At 50.0% G+C, this 18790-nt stretch overlaps 1 protein-coding gene and 1 long non-coding RNA gene across 23 annotated transcripts in view; one reads left to right on the top strand and one right to left on the bottom strand.

The window, feature by feature from the left end:
- Positions 1-18790, bottom strand: part of SYNJ2 (synaptojanin 2) — a 130190-nt gene that overhangs the window by 28718 nt on the left and 82682 nt on the right. For 14 of the 22 annotated variants that reach the window (XR_010157798.1, XR_010157797.1, XR_010157795.1 and 11 more), the window contains 10 exons: positions 17803-18193; positions 16160-16351; positions 14072-14153; positions 13127-13267; positions 11006-11198; positions 8058-8216; positions 5991-6147; positions 4498-4615; positions 1448-1666; positions 1265-1343 (listed from right to left, as the gene is read on the bottom strand). Coding sequence is in view for 18 of the 22 variants with exons in the window: in XM_054686960.2 (XP_054542935.1) it covers positions 1265-1343; positions 1448-1666; positions 4498-4615; positions 5991-6147; positions 8058-8216; positions 11006-11198; positions 13127-13267; positions 14072-14153; positions 16160-16351; positions 17803-18193 (1731 nt within the window). In the remaining 4 variants the exon portion in view is untranslated. The remainder of the gene's footprint in view (positions 1-1264; positions 1344-1447; positions 1667-4497; positions 4616-5990; positions 6148-8057; positions 8217-11005; positions 11199-13126; positions 13268-14071; positions 14154-16159; positions 16352-17802; positions 18194-18790) is intronic. The other 8 variants (XM_063812686.1, XM_016956528.4, XM_016956532.4 and 5 more) reach the window with 1 other exon arrangement.
- On the top strand, positions 12772-13647 carry LOC129144415 (uncharacterized). The gene is made up of 2 exons (XR_008548849.2): positions 12772-13010; positions 13102-13647. It is a non-coding gene; the product is annotated as an uncharacterized LOC129144415 (long non-coding RNA).

Raw genomic sequence — 18790 nt, 5'->3', positions numbered from 1 at the left:
GAGCATAGACAGATCAAGTAACTCGGCGAGAACTACACTCTAAAATGGCTAAGCTTCTGCAGCTGCTGGTAGAGCTGCCTTCCAACGTGAGACACAGTGACTGACATTCTTCTTCCCCATTCTGTTTGTTTGGTTTTTTGAGACAGGGTCTCGCTCTGTCACCCAGGCTGGAGTGCAGTGGCACGATCTCAGCTCACTGTAACCTCTGCCTCCCAGGTTCAAGCGATTCTCCTGCCTCAGCCTCCTGAGTAGCTGGGACTAGAGGCATGCGCCACCATGTCTGGCTACTTTTTTTTTTGGAGACAGAGTCTCACACTGTTGCCTGGGCTGGAGTGCAATGGTGCGATCTCGGCTCACTGCAACCTCCGCCTCCTGGGTTCAAGTGATTCTCCTGCCTCAGCCTCCCAAGTAGCTGGGATAACAGGCACCTGCCACTATGCCTGGCTAATTTTTGTATTTTTAGTGGAGACAGGGTTTCACTATGTTGGCCAGGCTGGTCTCGAACTCCTGACCTCGTGATTTGCCCGCCTCAGCCTCCCAAAGTGCTGAGATTACAGGCGTAAGCCACCGCACCCAGCGCCTGGCTAATTTTTGTATTTTTACTAGAGACAGGATTTCGCCATGTTGGCCAGGCTGGTCTCGATCTCCTGACCTTGGGTGATCTACCCACCTTGGCCTGACAAAGTGCTGGGATTACAAGCATAAGCCACCGCGCCCACCCTTCCTCCCTATTTTGCAAGTAGCCAGAGCCGGACATGAGACACCTTAGAACCAGAGTGAAGAATCCAAACTCCCTCCCGCATATGGTATCTATACATAAAGACAGATTGGTGGCCAGGCATGAAAGCTCATGCCTGTAATCTCAACACATTGGGAGATCGAGGCGGGAGGATGACTGGAGCCCAGGAGGCTGAGGTTATAGTGAGCCATAACTGTCCCAATGCACTCCAGCCGGGGCTACAGAGTGAGATCCTCTCTCTACAAAATTTAAAAAAAATTAGCTGGGTGTGGTGGCACGTGCCTGTGGTCCCAGCTACTTGAGAGGCTGAGATGGGAGGATTGCTTAAGCCTGGCAGTTCAAGGCTGCAGCGAGCTGTGATTGCATCACTGTACTCCAGCCTGAATGACAGAGCAAGACTTTGTCTCAGAAAAAAAAAAAAAAAAAAAAAGGCACAGGTCAGGGCAAGAGGAGGAAGAAGACACGCCCACATAAAAATAGGGATCGATCAGACCCCACTCCACAGTGTGGCCAAGTACAGCGTACCTTCATACCGTCCACGTCCAGGACACTGAGAGCCGAGTGACTGTCTGCAAAAGTTACCAGCATCTGCCCTTGGTTGATCCTGGAATAAATGATACTCCAAGTCAATGCCAAGAATGACCTGGCAGCTCTCACGGATCCTCATCGACATCCCCTGGAACCCACATCAGCCAGGGGAGCAGTTACCTGACAAGAACAATTGTCCCATAATTCCCCAAGGTCTGCATGAGCTCAGTACGCAGGTCCTCAGGAAACTCGTTTTTCTCTTCTAAGGTCGGTGATTGAAGGTTTACTACAACAGTGGCATCCAGGGGGCCCTGGAAGGAGGACACTTCCTGGAAAACCCTCTCCCGAGCACCCACATCGACTTCCTGAACTTCCACCTCCACGATCGCCAGCACGGGTCTGCGTTAGACAGGAACAAAAGAGGGATGACAGTTAGCCTGGGACAGATGTCCACACCCCCGGCCTCCAGTCCCCAGTTAGCCTGGGACAGATGTCCACATCTCCAGCCCCCAGTCCCCAGCTGCTGTCCCCCAGGGCTCTTTGTAAACAGTCAACACCAACAACCTGCGAATGTGGCCACCAGCAGGTGGATTTGCAGGCTAGCTGCCCTGCTCTGGCGTTTTAGTCTTCATCTTTCCTTAACCTTAGTATCACCTTGGCATTTTTATCTAAAGATGATTTGAGGGGGAAAATAAAGTGTGGCACCTTAAAGATGTATCCCAGTACTTGGAAAATAACCAGCCATCAGCAAAGATTTTTGACATGGTAATCCTCAGTACCACCAAGGAGGTGTGGAAGCAGACATCTGCACTCTGCCAGGGGTGCAAGCTTTTCAGAGGGTTACTTGGCACTTTACATAGAGTTCCAAAATTGTTCATCTCTTTTCACCTAGTAATCTCACTTCTCGGACTTTATTCTAAGGAAATGACCAGGGATTCAGACAAAGATTTAATGCATGAGGTTGATCATTTACAGCATTGTTGATGGGAGGGAAAAAAAAAAAAGGGAAATGCTCGCTTTTTTTTTATTTTTATTTTGAGTCAGAGTCTCCCTCTGTTGTCCAGGCTGGAGTGCAGTGGCGCGATCTCAGCCCACTGCAACCTCCGCCTCCCGGGCTCAAGTGATTCTCCTGCCTCAGCCTCCCAAGTAGCTGGGATTACAGGCGCATGCCACCACGACCAGCTAATTTTTGTATTTTTGGTAGAGATGGGGTTTTGCCGTGTTGGCTAGGCTGGTCTTGAACTCCTGACTTTAGGTGATCCGCCTGCCTCAGCCTCCCAAAGTGCTGGGATAAAGGCGTGAGCCACTGCGCCAGGCCAAAATGCTCTGTTTCTTAATGGGGAAACAGTTATGATACATTCATATAATACCCTACGCAATCATTAGGAATAATGTAAAAATCAATGATGTAAACAGGAAAACAGTCCAGCAGGAAATAATGCAATCCTTATAGTAATTCTGACATAGGGATGGTTATTACTCTATAAATTTCCAGAAAATCCTATATTACGAAAATTACACAGCCTGATTGAAAATAGCTCGACTCTGGCCTGACTCCTGCCACTACTTTTTTTCTTTCATAGCACATATGTTTATTGTCTGTCCTGTCCAGAAAATTCCATGATAACATGGTCTCATCTGTTTTGTTCACTGCTTTTCTCCAGGCCAGCAACAGGGCCTGGCATGTAAGGGCCCTCAAGAAATATTGGTTAAATTAAGGTTTCAAAATACATTGAGCTAGCAAACCTTGATGTCACATATCTGAAGATTCCTCAAGATTCACTTCTAGGTATGTATTTGCAACAACAGGTATCTAAAGAATTTAGAATTATCTAAAGAGTCTGGGCATGGTGGCTGTAATCCCAGTACTTTGGGAGGCTGAGGCGGGCACATCACTGGAGGCCAGGAGTTGGAGACCAGCCTGGCTAACATGGCAAAACCGTTTCTACTAAAAATACAAAAATCAGCCGGGCATGGTGATGCACGCCTGTAATCCCAGCTACTTGGGAGGCTGAGACATGAAAATCACTTGAACCCTGGGGGTGGAGGTTGCAATGAGCCAAGATTGTGCCACTGCACTCCAGCCTGGAGGACTCTGTCTCAAAAAAAAAAAAAAAAAAAGGTTTTTTCGTTGACCAACTGTTCTTACCTTCTTTTTCTTAATTTCTTTCCTTGTAAAAGTTGAAACTGACATGAGAGTTTAGGCAGCAGCCTTGGGAAGATCAAACTCTTCCTTCTTCACACCCTCAAATGCCATCCTCTCCTCTGTCTTTAAAGACATTCTGCAGGGTGAGTCTTCCTCTGCAGCAATCCCAGGGCACAGGTGCTGGTGCCCACGGTGCTCCCTCTGCTGCCTCCACTCTATCCTCAATGCATGATGCACAGAGCATTTAAAAAGCCCTGCATCCTAGGGCCAGGTGCGGTGGCTCACGCCTGTAATCCCAACACTTTGAGAGGCCAAGGTGGGTGGATCACCTGAGGTCAGGAGTTCGGGACCAGCCTGGCCAACATGGTGAAACCCCGTCTCTACTAAAAACACAAAAATTAGCCAGGCATGGTGGTGTGCACCTGTAATCCCAGCTACTTGGGAGGCTGAGGCAGGAGAATTGCTTGAATCTGGGAAGCGGAGGTTGCAGTGAGCTGAGATCACACCACTGTACTCCATCCAGCCTGGGCAATAGAGCAAGACTCTCTCTCAAAAAAAAAAAAAAAAAAAAAAAAAAGGTTGTGCATCCCAGATTTAAAAACCCTATGGTGTTTGTAATCATAAAATCCTGGAGAAAATATTCATCAAGAGGTGAATGGATAAGTTGTAAGTTCCATGGATATATTTAGTGGGATACTAGACAGCAGTTACAAATGAATGCACCAGAGCTATAACATCGACACGACTGTATCTCAAAAATAGTAACAAAAAAGCAAGTTGCACAACGACATCATTTAAGAAAATATAAAAGCCACAAAATATGTAGGTTGCATCTTTGAAATTTTCATCAATGATGTCATTTATGATATGGAACAATGACAAAATGCTAAGATTAATTAGTTCTTGGTGGTGGGTCCACAGATATTTGTTCCATCATTCTTTGTTCTTTGGTGTATTGTATGCACACAAAATGCACCCCCATGCGCACACACATCCTTATGGGGACAGCATGCATTTTCCTGCGGAGAGGGAGACGCTGCCTTCCCCAGCACAGGAGAAAACACCATGGAAGTGAGGACCTCACCTGTGATCAGATGCTTGTAGCTCCGCACGACCATAATACTGCAGGGCACCAGGAGACCAGGTGTGTCTGACTTTGGTGTCAACATCTAGATCACTGTCTAGAAGGTTGAGTTCTCCAGCTACTCGCAAGGGTTCCATTCGAGAGACCCATATAGAATCGAGTCAACATCCAAGAATGCGATCATGACACTTCCACAATAGAGGTCTGCGCCACGAACCACCCCACGTCCCAGACTCATCCTCCTTACTCCTCCACCTTGAAGCCAGGCTTCGGATGCTTTGGGGCCTTTGGTTAAAAACATTCCTCGCATGTAATTATTCAAAACAGTCATGACCATGCCTGCAGTCCTTGCCAGCGTGCCCACTGTAGGCTTGAGACACAGTGTTGCTGCCGGGTTTCCAGGACCCAGGAATCCCAGAAGGTTGGCAGCAATTGGTACGGTAAGAGCTGCAGGAGCTGAGAACACTCGGACTCATTCTAGGCCCTGCCTCTCAGAGCCCTGGGGCCACGCAGGCATTCACAAACTCATCTAAAGGAAAAACTGTATTTTCTTTTCACAGATGCGATTTCCCGGCTATGCTCTCCCAAAATGTGTAATTAGGTTTTTTTTTTTTTTTATGTACTAGTTACAGATACTCTAACTTTAAATAAACTTCACTTCCTAGCTAGGCATCAACAGTTGTTCAAAACTTACTTGACAACTAATGATTTTTAAAACCTAACTTATTTTTACTGTGTCTTGCTCGTGTCCAATATGGAATTAGGGCTTTAAGCAGGTAAGAGTGTAGCTGAACAAAACAGGCTGGATAAAGAACATGAGGGGGAGCATGGGGGGCAGGGAGGGAGGCAACCTCATGCTCCCCCCTTTCCCCACCCAGAAAAGAGAGGTGGGGGTGTGGGGGGGAGCTGTGATGCAGGGGCAGCCAGGAGCAGACCTATTTGCAGGTGACTGCCTCTAGAAAGAGACCAGAGGAGGCCAGGCGCAGTGGCTCATGCCTGCAATCCCAGCACTTTGGGAGGCCGAGGTGGGCAGATCACCTGAGGTTGGGAGTTCGAGACCAGCCTGACCAACATGGAGAAACCCCGTCTCTACTAAAAATACAAAATTAGCTGGGCATGGTGGTACATGCCTGTAATCCCAGCTACTCAGGAGGCTGAGGCAGGAGAAGGGCTTGAACCCAGGAGGTGGAGGTTGTGGTGAGCCAAGATCGCGCCATTGCACTCCAGCCTAGGCAACAAGAGTGAAAATCTGTCTCAAAAAAAAAAAAAAAAAAAAAAAAGGAAAGGAAAAAAAAGAGGCCAGAAGCAGAGGCTCCCTGAAAGCACAACTTCCAAAGCTTAAGGGTTAAGGTCTGGGATGACTTTGGTGTCATCTGGGGTTCTGAAGAAACTGATTTATGTAGCAACACCTGGGGTTGGGTAAACGTGACTTTCCCTCCGTCGCATTTCTTATTCACCCTCTGCCGGCTCTCGAACGGGCACGGCCCCCTCACCTGTTTTATCAAAGGGATGTTTCTTCCTCCACCACAGCACCCTGTCTGTCCAGGCGGGGGTGCGGCATTTGTCGCTTGTATCGTAGGCGGCTGAGCCGACGTCATACTTGTAGGTGGGTCCAAAGTTAATGGCTCCTTCGTGAAAGTCCTTAAAAATCTATTGGGAGAAAAAGAAGTCATCAGGCCACCGTAGTTTTCGATCCTGAATGTTATATACAAAAACGAAAACTGAAAAGGCAAGTCCCTATTCTTAAAAAGTAACAGAAGCTCCATTACATTTGCAAATCTATCTGAAACTCGACATATGTGTGTCTTTTAATTAGCAAAAAAGTGATCCTCAGCTCATCCCACTGAGGGACACACCGCCCTCGTATCTCCCCACCCGCTCCAGTGTCTGATCTATCCACTGTCTTCTTGTTGCCCCCCAGGAGACAGTGCAGGGTCCGAGGCAGGGGTCAGGGGTGCTCATCTTTACAGTCTAATGCCATGCCTGCTGCCATGTCTGGCCCACAACCCCAAGGCCTTCATCTATGTTTGTTGACTAAATGAGCTAAGTACACAGAAGTGCAGAGTGAAAGTCATCTCTCCTCTCTCTCTCCCCCTGGGGTCTCGCTCTTTTGCTCAGGCTGGAATACAGTGGTGCAATCACGGCTCCCTACAGCCTCAACCTCTGGGGCTCATGTGATCCTCCTGCCTCAGCCTCCCAAGTAGCTGGGACTACAGGCACGCACCATCATGCCTGGCTAATTTTAGTTTTTGTAGAGACAAAGTCTCCCTATGTTTCCCAGGCTGGTCTCAAACTCCTGGGCTTAGGCAATCCTCCCGCCTCGGCCTCCCAAAGTGCTGGGATTACAGTCGTGAGCCCCCATGCACATCCTTCTTTTCTTTGTTTAACTTTGGATTGGCCTTGCTTCCATGGGAAGACCAAGGGACAAACACACCCTCATTCTCTTGGGCATCACTGAGAGGATGTGAGAATGTTGGTAGTAGGAAGACAGGAAAACCTGCTTTAGGAGGTTGGTATGGTCACTCGTCCATGTGGCAACCCTTTAGCACTCCACACACTGGAAGGGGCTCAAGTGGGAAGACACAGTAAACCTCGAAGAACGTCCAAATCTTGCTTCAGGAGAGACCTTATCTGCCCTGTCCTCACACTTTTTTTTTTTTTTTTTTTTTGAGACGGAGTTTTGCTCGTTGCCCAAGCTGGAGTGCAGTGGTGCGATCTCGGCTCACTGCAACTTCCGCCTCCCAGGTTCAAGCGATTCTCTTGCCTCAGTCTCCTGAGTAGCTGGGATTACAGGTGCCTGCCACCATACCCAGGTAATTTTTGGATTTTTAGTAGAGATGGGGTTTCACCATGTTGGCCAGGCTGGTCTTGAACTCCTGACCTCAGGTGATCCGCATGCCTCGGCCTCCCAAAGTGTTGGGATTACAGGCAAGAGCCGCCGCACCTGGCCCTCACACATTTAACCAGCTTCTTTCTCCACAGGTAAATGGAATTTAAATGTACTCCCCTCATCTCAGCTCATCCTGCTAGGAAGCAAACAGGCACTAAAATAACAATATTAGAAGGAGGAGAAGGTTGGCCGGGCATGGTGGCTCATGCCTGTAATCCCAGCACTTTGGGAGGCCGAGGCGCACAGATCACCTGAGGCCAGGAGTTCGAGACCAGCCTGGCCAACATGGTGAAAACCCGTCTCTACTAAAAATACAAAAATTAGCCAGGTGTGGTGGCACACACCTGTAATCCCAGCTACTCGGGAGGCTGAGGCACAAGAATTGCTTGAACCCGGGAGGTGGAGGTTGCAGTGAGCCAAGATAGTGCCACTGCACTCCAACCTGGGTGACTGAACAAGACTCTGCCTCAGGAAAAAAAAAAAAAGGACAGGAAGTGTGTATGAACAGCCACTCCTGTACTGTAACCTCACAAGCCCACCTGTTTTCTACAATGTCGGAAACAGTGAAATCCACTAAAGGAACTGAATTTGCTGCACCAGCCTCTACATCTCACAGATGTCATTCCATCTTGGAGCAGCTGCTAAAAAATGTTTTTAAAGCACAACTTACTTTTCCGCTTGACTTCTGTAGCTGTAGTTGATCAAATTCCAGAAGTTTCTTCCAGTCTTGGCGTTTAACAAAATAGAAGACTTCTTCATAAGTAAGATCAATGCGGTAGTTGAAATCGCCACACCAAAATACATAATCATGAGAAAAAACATTTCTCCCCTAAGTTGAAAAGAAAATCATAATCATTCAGCCCATCTTGCAAGGAAGGTGGGAGAGAGGAGAAAAACAAGCTCACTGGGGCAAGCAGGAGTATTTTTCTCAAAATGCTACTTAGAAAAAAGAAAGTTTTCTACTAGGGCATCTTGTTTTTCACTCATCCCATAAAACTATGGAGGAATTTTTACATGGCTTACTTTTTAATTTTAAATAATAGTGTTTCTGAGTGGTTTGAAGAAAGCTCCTACCCTAAACGGAGGAGAGCAACACGGCCAGCATTTCCTCCATGGATCCCCGACCTGAAGATCAGATGCACCCTTACTTTGGAGTGTCTACTCCTAAGAAGCAGCACCCAGCATTCAGCGTTAGGAGAATGAGATTTCAAAAGAGCAGCAGAAATGCTCAGGATGTGCACCTTCATGTAACTTCCTGAGCTTTTTCAGGTGACCCTTCTCCATCTCTCTCTCGCTCCTCCTTCCCATCCTGCCCAGTCCTAGGAGCCCACGGCCCCAGCTCAGCCCCGGAGAGCTCCTGGGGTCCTTGCCTTCCCTGTCTCTTCCCCAGGAATGGGGAAGACAATGACAGCAGCTGCTGTGGATCAACTGTCCGCAAGGGCTGGGCTCTGTTCCACGTGCACAAAGCAGATACCACCAGCTCTCTCTTAGATTTTAAAATAAAAACAAAGTTCAGAAACAAAGGCACTTGCTGAAGGTTACACAGCTAGTGCATGATACAGATGTGATTTCAGCTCCCATCTGCCTAGCTCCAAAATCAGCTTCTCTTCTCCTATAACATGAGGCATTTCCACTCCCCCCATGACAATAATCTGGACAGAAGATTAAACAGGTCCCAACCAAATAAAATGAGTGTCTAGATAACACTGCCAGACAGAACTTTCTGCAGCACCGAAATGTTCTCTGTGCCGTCTGATGCAGGAGCCACTGGCCACATGGATACTGATCATTCTCACTGTGGCCAGGGAAAGCAAGGAATTTTAAATGTTATTTAATTTTAATTAATTTGAATTTAAATAGCTACTTATGGCCAGTGACTACGGTATCAGACAATACCAGTGTAGAATGTTGGCCAGGCACCATGGCTCACACCTGTAATCCCAGCACTTTGGGAGGCTGAGGCAGGCGGATCACTTGATGTCAGGAGTTCGAGACCAGCCGGGCCAACATGGCGAAACCCCATCTCTACTAAAAATACAAAAACTAGTTGGGCCTGGTGGTGCACGCCTATAATCCCAGTTACTCAGGAGGCTGAGCCAGGAGAATCGCTTCAACCTGGGAGGTGGAGTTTGCAGTGAGCCAAGATCATGTCACTGCACTCCAGCCTGGGTGGCAGAGTGAGACTGTCTCAAAAAACAAAAACAAAAAAGAAGTGTAGAATGTTAATAGGTCCCTCAATATTTTTATTGTAGAAAAGAACTACATTATAAATCCTTTAATTACTTATTATGTATCCCAAGTTTACTATGTCAAAGTAGCACTTTTTTTTTTTTTTTTTAGACAGAGTCTCGCTCTGTTGCCGAGGCTGGAGTGTAGTGGTGCGATCTCAGCTCACTGCAACCTCTGCCTCCTGGGTTGCGATTCTCCTGTCTCAGCCTCCTGAGTAGCTGGGATTACAGGTGCGCGCCACCACGCCTGGCTAATTTTTTTTGTATTTTCAGTAGAGATGGGGTTTCACCACATTGGCCAGGCTGGTCTCGAACTCCTGACCTCAGGTGATCTGCCCGCCTCGGCCTCCCAAAGTGCTGGGATTACAGGTGTGAGCCACTGTGCCTGGCCCCAAAGTAGCTCTTTTTAAGTGAGAAGGGTTAGACTTCTTTTTTTTTTTTTTTTTTAAACTGCATTACGCACAATTGAAAATTTCCCAACTCGTTTGTTTCTTTTTTAACATAAGAAATAAACAACTCCAACAGGAATTATGGCACTTCTTAATGAAAACTAAGGAAATTTTGCCTTGAGTGCTTGTGCAGCCCAGTAAAATGGGACGTCAGTTTTAAGGATCTGTTCTCACAGGGAAGTGCTCTGTGACCCAACCCGCCACCTCTCAGACAGTGGAAGATTTTGCAGCAAGAACAGCTGAAGTCTATCCTCACTTCGGGGAAGAGGTGGCCTCGTGTGCACCACACGCTGAAGCTGTGCCCGGGTAGCATCTTTGCACAGGAAGGAGAACATTAACGTCTAGATTTGAAAAGAAAATCCTCCAGTTTCAGAATGAAACCCTCCGGACCGCCACAAGAGGGCAGTGTGCGGTTCGCTATTGCAGCTTCGAGGACAGGGAGGATCTGGGCTCCTTGGTCAAGAACCGTGTTCCCGGTCAAAAAGCGTCCATTGGTCAAAAGGGTGTGCTTATCTGAGCCACCACAGAAAGTACATGTGAAGACTGTGAATCTCAGGAAGGTGGAGTCTTAGGCTGTGTGGATTCAAATGCTCTTCACCACTTGGACAGGACAGACCATGGACATGGTTTTCTTCCCTAAACCATCACTTGAATTAGAAAATCAGAAAATGCACACATACAAATCCAGTGGCCATGCAGACACTCAGGAATTGTACAGCAACGGGAAATGCTGCAAAGCTGGCCCCCTCCAGGCACGTGGCTAACCCTGCCCCAGGTCAATTCCATGGAGGGACACAGCCCTCTCCCCCTCCCCCAGCGCTGAGCCCTCCAGGAAGGGGCCCTCCCTGTGGTTGTGTCCCCAATGCCTGGCTCCTATCAACAGTCACATTTGGGACTGAGCTGAGCAGGGAGGTGCTGGCTGTCCCCATGGCGCCGCTCACCATTGGGAAGCAGAGTTTCTGGGTGATCTCCTTGTAGTCTTCATTCCGCTCCTTCACCTGGGACTGCCCGGCCGTCAGGTGACTACATATGAAGCAGAAGCTGGTGCTGTGGAACTGGAAGCGGATGCCGACGGCGCCCTTGTTCCCCGCCTTGCCCCCCATGCCCGTCTTCACTGTGTCGATGGCTACGTCCCTGGAACAGAAGGATACGTGCATGCCGTCAGCTCCTGAAGGAGAAGCGTGACCCTGCTTTGCCACAGAGAAGGGCCCAGCAGCAGCTCGGGACCTGCTGCTCTGAGTGCTCCAAAATCATCAGCTCAACACAGTGGCCACCGTGGCCGTCATCGACTCCTGGTCAGGAGGCCGCCTCCCTCCTGCTGCCCACCGCTGCCTGGACATCTCCCCCACACCCCAACTGGGAAGTGCTCACTTGAGCACCCCATGAAGCCGAAGACAGGGCAATGCCTGCATCTGCCCAGGTTTTCACTGCCACCAGGAGCGGCGCAAACATCACCACCCACCAGCCCACCCCACTCCTGTGCAGCCATCATGCCATGCATGGGAGGTGTCATCTGGGCAATCAACACATTTTTTAATTATTATTGTTATTTTGAGACAGAGTCTCGCTCTGTCACCCTGGCTGGAGTGCAGCGGCGTGATCTCAGCTCACTGCAACTGTGGCCTCCCAGGTTCAAGCAATTCTCCTGCCTCAGCCTCCTGAGTAGCTGGGATTACAGGTACCCACCATCACGCCCGGCTAATTTTTGTATTTTTAGTAGAGACAGGGTTTCACCATGTTGGCCAGGCTGGTCTCAAACTCCTCACCTCAAGTGATCTGCCTGCCTCGGCCTCCCAAAGTGCTGAGATTACAGGCGTGAGACACCGTGCCCAGCAATCAATGCACTTTAAGAGCTAGGAAACGGGCAGCTGTTTATGCTGGGCTGGGTAGATGGTCTCAAAAGGACTTTTATGCAATGCCAGAGCCTGCTTGCATTCAAATGCCCACTTATAATGCATACGAGTCCATAGAAACATGGGCTGCAAGCACATTTGTTAACATTTCCACAGCCATGCCACAGACTGAGGCCTGCTGGTGCATCTGCTCGCTGGCAGACAAGGTTGGGGGGATGACTGATGGAAGGGGTGCAGGCGGAAGCAGCTCAGGGCTAAAGGCACGTGAAGCCGAGGACACTGAGCCTGGGAAACCTGGCTCTCCTCAGCTCTGAGCCCTTTCTCAAATGCTTTACCTCTCACCCTCCCCCTGCCCTTGCCTTTAACCTTTACTAACCTTCACCTGCTAACCTAGGACACTGCCAAGCTGCCAAAATAACACAAGCAGAGGGACAGGGACCTAAACATCTTCTGAAAGTCAGAGAAGAGGATTATGGGCAGCACAGTCTTAGTCTCCAGGTGCTGCAGGGGTGTACCCGTGGTGCTCTTGGCAGGCACAGGCCCTTCCCGGGACCCAGGGGCTCAGTGGGGAGGTCAGTTCAACGCCTGCTGCCAGCTTGCCGAAAGGCTGGTGGAAATTCGAAAGCCATGAGTAGGCCCAGGTGGTAAGATGAGGCCAACCGCAAGCTGGGGAAAAGATGAGTTCCTCCAGCATCCAAACACCCACACCCACACCCCAAGAGGAATGCCGCCCCTAAGCTCGCCCCCTTTCTGATGCTCACAAAGCATGCACCTTGGAGACATGACAATGAGGTCACAGTTGTAGAGGCCCACACGTTCTACTTAGAATTCTTTTAAAAAGGGACAAAAGAGTTGGCATTTCCCAGTGAGTTACTCAGCTCTTGGTCAGAGGTTTCCTGTCTATAAGATTCCAACAAGGAACCCTTTTCCTTGCACGGAATTGAGCTTGGGCGATGACAATCATGTAACACCCTTTCTAAGAGTTCAGCTTCCTGAGTTAGACATTTCCCATGGTGGCTTTTTAATCGCTAGAGAATATTCTATTCAGCCCAGTTTTTCCTAGGGGGTTTTGCTGCATTTATCTAAAATAATGGTAAGTCCCGATTCCTGTTACAGAAGGGGATGGGGGAGGAGGAGGAAGTCAAAGAACAAAACACAAAGACTAACAACCCCTTGTTCCCCAGCTGTGTGTAAACAGAATGTTCTTACCTGATGAACGGGACATGGTATGGACGTACAAAGATATAAAGACAGACGCCCACCAGCTGTGCCGAAGTCAACAGAATGTATCTATGAGAGCGTGAGATGGCTTTCTGAAGCTGTTCACCCCACATCTTCTTGTTGGTAGTACTGGAAGAGAAAAGGAAAGGATGCTGTTTACAGGTGGCTGGAAGTACATCTATCTCCCACCTACCAAATGCTCCAGCCCAAGCCTATTCTTTTTGCAGAACTGATTTCACGCTGCCCGCACCCCAATATTAGTGTCATGCTTTCCTTCTTCTAGTGGAGGATCTGGGTGTTTTTGGCTATGTCTCACACATCACAGCAGCCCTTCCTTGACCCCTGAAACCCAACCCAGGACCTTCTCATAGCAGCCCCACAGAGTCAGTCTTATTTATTTGTTCAGAAAGTTCCTTAAAATAAAGCCAGGCCAGTTTAGCAGGGGGTGGGGGGAACGCCCAGTTGACTTCATATCAAATAAAAATCCAGTGGTTTTGATTTTTTCCTTTGCCCTGGTGTGCAGGAGGAAAGTACCTCTTCCCGGCACTCACACTTTCTCACCTCTCCCCAGGAAACATGAGTCAACTACTCTCCCAGTCCCAGCCCCGCCCTTCCCCTGCACCCCAGGTCCACACATGCCAGCTCCCTCTGGCAGCATAAATTAGCCTCAACAAGTGGCCAAGGCCAGAGCACTGCAGAGAAAACACAGCAATCATCAGCCCTTCCTTTTACTTCCTAAGTAGCAGGGAAAGAACGGGGTGGTGCATGTGTGAGCATAGAGAAGGAGCCAGGTGAGAGATCCCCACACAGCCAGGGCCACAGCTTAGCTGGCTCAGAAGTAGGCTGGCTCCCGGAGAGCCTCAGAGGCTCTGCTCCCAGCCAGGCACCTGACTCAGGAAGTCCCTGCCCGGCCCTGCACACCTGGCCCCTTACCTGGCATTGACAATATTCCCTGCGCTCAATTCCACCATCTCTTCAAACCCCACAGCAAATATGTCAGCTGGGCTGCTGTCATCTGGGGAGCAAGGCAAGAGATGACAGAAGTCAGAACCGCCAAGTCCTGCATTACGAGTTCATGGGGCTCCCCAGTCCCCTCTCCCGAGTCATACTGTCCACTGCCTGAGTCCAACTCCAGGTGGCTACCATTGCTGCTGGGAACTGCCCCAGTGGAATCTGCTTCAGAAATGCCTGGCTTAAATGCAGCAGTGAGCCCAGAGGGGCCCTCCGTCCGTTCTGTTCCCTTTGAACAGGGGAGGTCAGAGTTTAATATAACCCTGTAGCCATTGACTGAATCTCTCCAGTCACGACCTCTGACACCCAGGCTCCTGAGCCACCAAGCCCAGTCATGGCTCCAGCTGCTGCAGAAAGTGAGAGGCCCACCTCCCCAGGGTCCAGCTAGGAGGACGTGGCCTCTGTCAGCGAGAGGCCAGGCAGGCTGTCCACTTCCTTCTCTGTTGACCACAATGGGCAACCTGGAACCTCTAGTTTCCCTGACTTAAAGCTTTTTTTTTTTTTTAAATAAAACAATCCCCGTCCCTCTGTCTGATCTGCTTGGCAATAGTAACCACAGCACTCCTTTCCTTCTCTGGAACCTGGTGTATCTCTAGTGGGACTGCTGGGGAGCCTGCTAGTGTCTACCCCAAAAAGATCCCCTGCAAAATACCAGCCAGCTTGCTAAAAACATGCACACCTTCCTGCAGGGAAAAGAAGAGGAGTCACTTTCGTGGGGACGGGAGTGACGGCTCTTGAGCCACGGCTGTGCTAAGCACTCTCCGCGTTGATGGGCCTGCTCCGGAGGGCATCCTGAATGGCTTCTGGAGGCACCACAAGCAGCAACCCAGGCTACCACCGACACGGAGAGCCCCAGTGGCTCTGAATGGTGGACTCTGCCACCTGCCCTCAGAGGCAGAAAGGAGGGCACAGACGGCGTGTGCACAGGAAGGGATGGGGCTCTGGGCACTACCCAGGCAGCTGTGGGGCATGGATGTACACATGGGCCACTGCATGTCAGCTAGACCACAGGTCACTCACCAACAGGCAAAAACCTGAACCACAAGTTCCTGAGTCTAAGGAAGCAAAACAAAAAACAAACAAACAAAAAAACCAAGGCCCGAGTCAACGCTGACTGGACAAGAATCACTTATTCTTCAGATCCTAAGTTCTGGGGCCATTCAATAGTGTATCTTACAAGATAAAAGGTGAGGTGTCAACATTTGGAATTATTTTATTCCTGAATAGCACATGAATTATTTTGTGACTACTTAAAGCAGATTAATAGAGTTGGTTTGGGGAGAGGCAGGGATGAGCTGTTCTTGGTCAATATCAACACTGAAGGCAGGGCCAGGCGCAGTGGCGCATGCCTGTAATCCCAGCACTTTGGGAGGCTGTGGCAGAGGGATCCCCTGAGGTCAGGAGTTCGAGACCAGCCTGGCCAACATGGCAAAACCCCGTCTCTACTAAAAATACAAAAATTAGCTGGGCGTGGTGGTGGGCGCCTATAATCCCAGCTACTCGAGAGGCTGAGGCAGGATAATTGCTTGAACCTTGGAGATGGAGGTTGCAGTGAGCCGAGATTGCGTCACTACACTCTAGCCTGGGTGACAAGAGTGAAACTTGTCTCAAAAAAGCAAACAACAACAAAACAAAACAAAAAACAAAAACAAAACACTGAAGACAGGCTTGGCTCCCAACCTCACAGTTACATGGCCCTAGAAGCCACACCTTCCGCCTGGTGACAAAAAGATTCTACTGATGAAAGCCTAAGACTTCACCATCACTGTATGCAAAGAGAAAAGAGAGATTCACCATCTGCTAACTCTTCTAAACATTTGGGAAAGGGAAAAGGTCAGTTACTTGCGAGGCAGCATTCTTGAGAGTCAGACCACGGTGCTATTTAAACATTGTGAGGAGGGAAAACACCAAAGATGAAATTCCACAAGACGATGGCCACTAAAGGGTCAAGCGTGACATGTCAGGTTAGGTGCAATTGGATTTTGTCTCCCCCAAAGTCACTGCCCTCACCCTGGGAGTCGGTAGCTCCCGAGAGCTGGGGCGAGTCGAGCAGCCAGTCTGTCAGCTCCGCCGTCCTGAGCACGTTGCTCCGGAACTGCTTTCCTCCGTTCACGTTCCAGGTCCCCATAGCAATCCGGATCCGCTTGAAATTTGTGAATTCGGACTGACGCTCAGTCATAGCTTTCAGGATCCTGGGAGTCACTGTCAGGAGGCATAAAAAGGCACATTTCTTTGCAGTTCCAAAGCTCAGGCATCCTCCAAAAAGACAGAAGAGGCTGCCTGGCAGAGACAGATGGTTCATGAGCCTCTAGAGATAAACCAGGGTATGCTCCTTACGAAGACGACAAAAGGCTTAAAACCACGGTCACCACGGTGCTTCCCTTATGGCATTTCTGCAATAAAGGCGTGAAAACATAAGACTGGAAACTCACCGTCTATACCCCTGCCCCCAACTGAAGCCAGAAGCCATGAGACATCAGAACATAGGGATCTCAGACACGACAGGGAAAAGCTGTGTCCTCACCGTCCACTCCGTAGAAGAACAAGGCATAGGAATTTAAGCAAGGGCATGCTGTAACTGACCATATTTCATTGTGTATGCGTCCATATACACTATAACTTTAAGTGTCTTACCAACCCAGACAGCCACCTTTGCATCCTCTGCCTTCCAGCCTGCATGTCTGATATGTTTTGTTTTGCCCCAGACTTAAGGCTTTAAAAAGTCACTACACAGAACCATCTCCATCCTCTAGATAGCCAAAATACATTCCACCTTTTAAACTTGTGATGTAAACCAAATCTAACTCATGTCTGCCTTGCTATTAAATAAGACTCACTGTACAACATGGAGCTTCGTTCACCTTTTACAGAGCTGGCACTGTTTCCAGAGTAGAAACTAAATATCACCGTGCCTATCGGAAGCCAAATAAGAGCTCCCCCAGTGACGGTGACAGTGGAAAGGGCCGTGAACCCATTTTAAGCATGGGCTAGTTCATTTTTCAAAAACACCTGACATTTCTAAAGCGACACTTGTACATTCTTATAAGGAAAAATGCTGGGTTTCCCCTCCTTTTCCATGAGACCTAATATGTTTACAGGCTCAGGTAAGAAGATGCCATTAAAATGCTCCCAAAGGAACCTCCTATATTGATGGAATCATGATGTCTTGCCGCTGAGACCAGAAGGTGCCCTATCCCCAGGGGATGACAGCATCCTCCTTCTCTGTTTCTACAGGGTCCTCAGGGGCCAAAAGAGAAACTGGAGGCCAACTTCATGGGAAGCTCCCAAAGCCAACATCACCTGCTAAGGGCCCAAGAGCCCAGGCAGCTGAGGAAGTTTCTGGAGTAGGTTAGCATTCAAAGGCACCGATGCGTTTAGGAGAGTGCACGGCCTCTCCCTGAGCCCGCCTGGTGTCTCCCGCTTCTTGGGATGGAAACACAGTCCAAGCCGAGACAGAGGAAGCGTGAGCTCCCAGGCCCAGCAGGAAAGCGCAGGCTCCCGGGAGAGGCAGTGACAGCTGCAAGGTGCATGGTCCACTGCTCAGATCCCAGGCACCTCTGCCACCCGCTCTCTGGATAGCACAGAGGCGGTGGGAAAGTGGGGCTGGGGAGCACCCCACCTCCCTGCCTCGCCCTGTCTGCGGCAGGCCCTACCCAGGAGCGCCGTGCTGTCCAGCAGCATGCCCCCTTTGTCTGCCACCTCCTCGCCGTAGACGTCCCCGACCAGCAGCAGCTTGATGGCCTCCTGCTTCACCCCGTCGAAGAAGTTGGACTGGATGGTTCGAGACATGGACCGGGCTCCATCCTTCAGCTTCCCCACCTGCCGAGAGCCCAGACCGCAGGCCGTGAGGGGGGTCCCTGGGGCCCCCACCCTGCCCCCTCGGCGGGGCCCTACCTTGGCCTTCCCTTCCAGGGCTCTGCTGCCTGTGAACACCTTGCTCAGGCTGTGGCCATTCAGAGACCACATGGCTTTGAAGGACTCCACAAAGCGGTCAACGATGGGTTTTGAACTCAGCCCCAGGGTCTCGAGCTGCAGATGCAGGACCTGGGGAGGAATAAGGGATGGCTGTCACTGGCTTCTCCCACAGAGGCCCCGCACACTGTCCCAGGAGGTTCCTTATTCGGCAGCCTGTGGATTACGCTGTGCCTGGAAGACTCTGTGCCCCTCCAGAGGATGAGGAGTTCCCACAGCAGAGAGTGACTTCCCACACCTCACCCCAACTTTATCTATAGGGTCCACCCAAGCCCTCCTCTCACCCCCTGACACTTGAATGCCCCTGCACCCCGCCCCGCCCAATGCCAGAGGCTGAAGAGCAAACAGTGGTGGACAGCAGGGGGTGCTGACCCTACCCCCAACCCCCCAGCCAGGAGAGGTCAACCAGGCAGCTGGGGCCATGCAGACAGAGGTCTCCCTCCCCAGCTTCAAATCCAGCCTCATCCGGCCAGCCTCACACTGCCTTTGGCCAATGGTGCATCCACGATAATCATTACACACAACCGCTGTTCCCGAGGAGCCTTTGGGCCACCATGTCTGGGATGCATTTCACAAGAGGGTGTGAGAAAGTGTGCCTATGACAGAGAAAGCAGCTTCCTAGGGAACCCCTCTCTGGATGTCCCAGTGTCTCCCTGTCCACCTTCCCCA

Source organism: Pan troglodytes, chromosome 5, assembly GCF_028858775.2.
Source record: "Pan troglodytes isolate AG18354 chromosome 5, NHGRI_mPanTro3-v2.0_pri, whole genome shotgun sequence".
Classification (NCBI taxonomy): domain Eukaryota; kingdom Metazoa; phylum Chordata; class Mammalia; order Primates; family Hominidae; genus Pan; species Pan troglodytes.
This window is presented reverse-complemented; position numbering and strand designations above follow the sequence as displayed.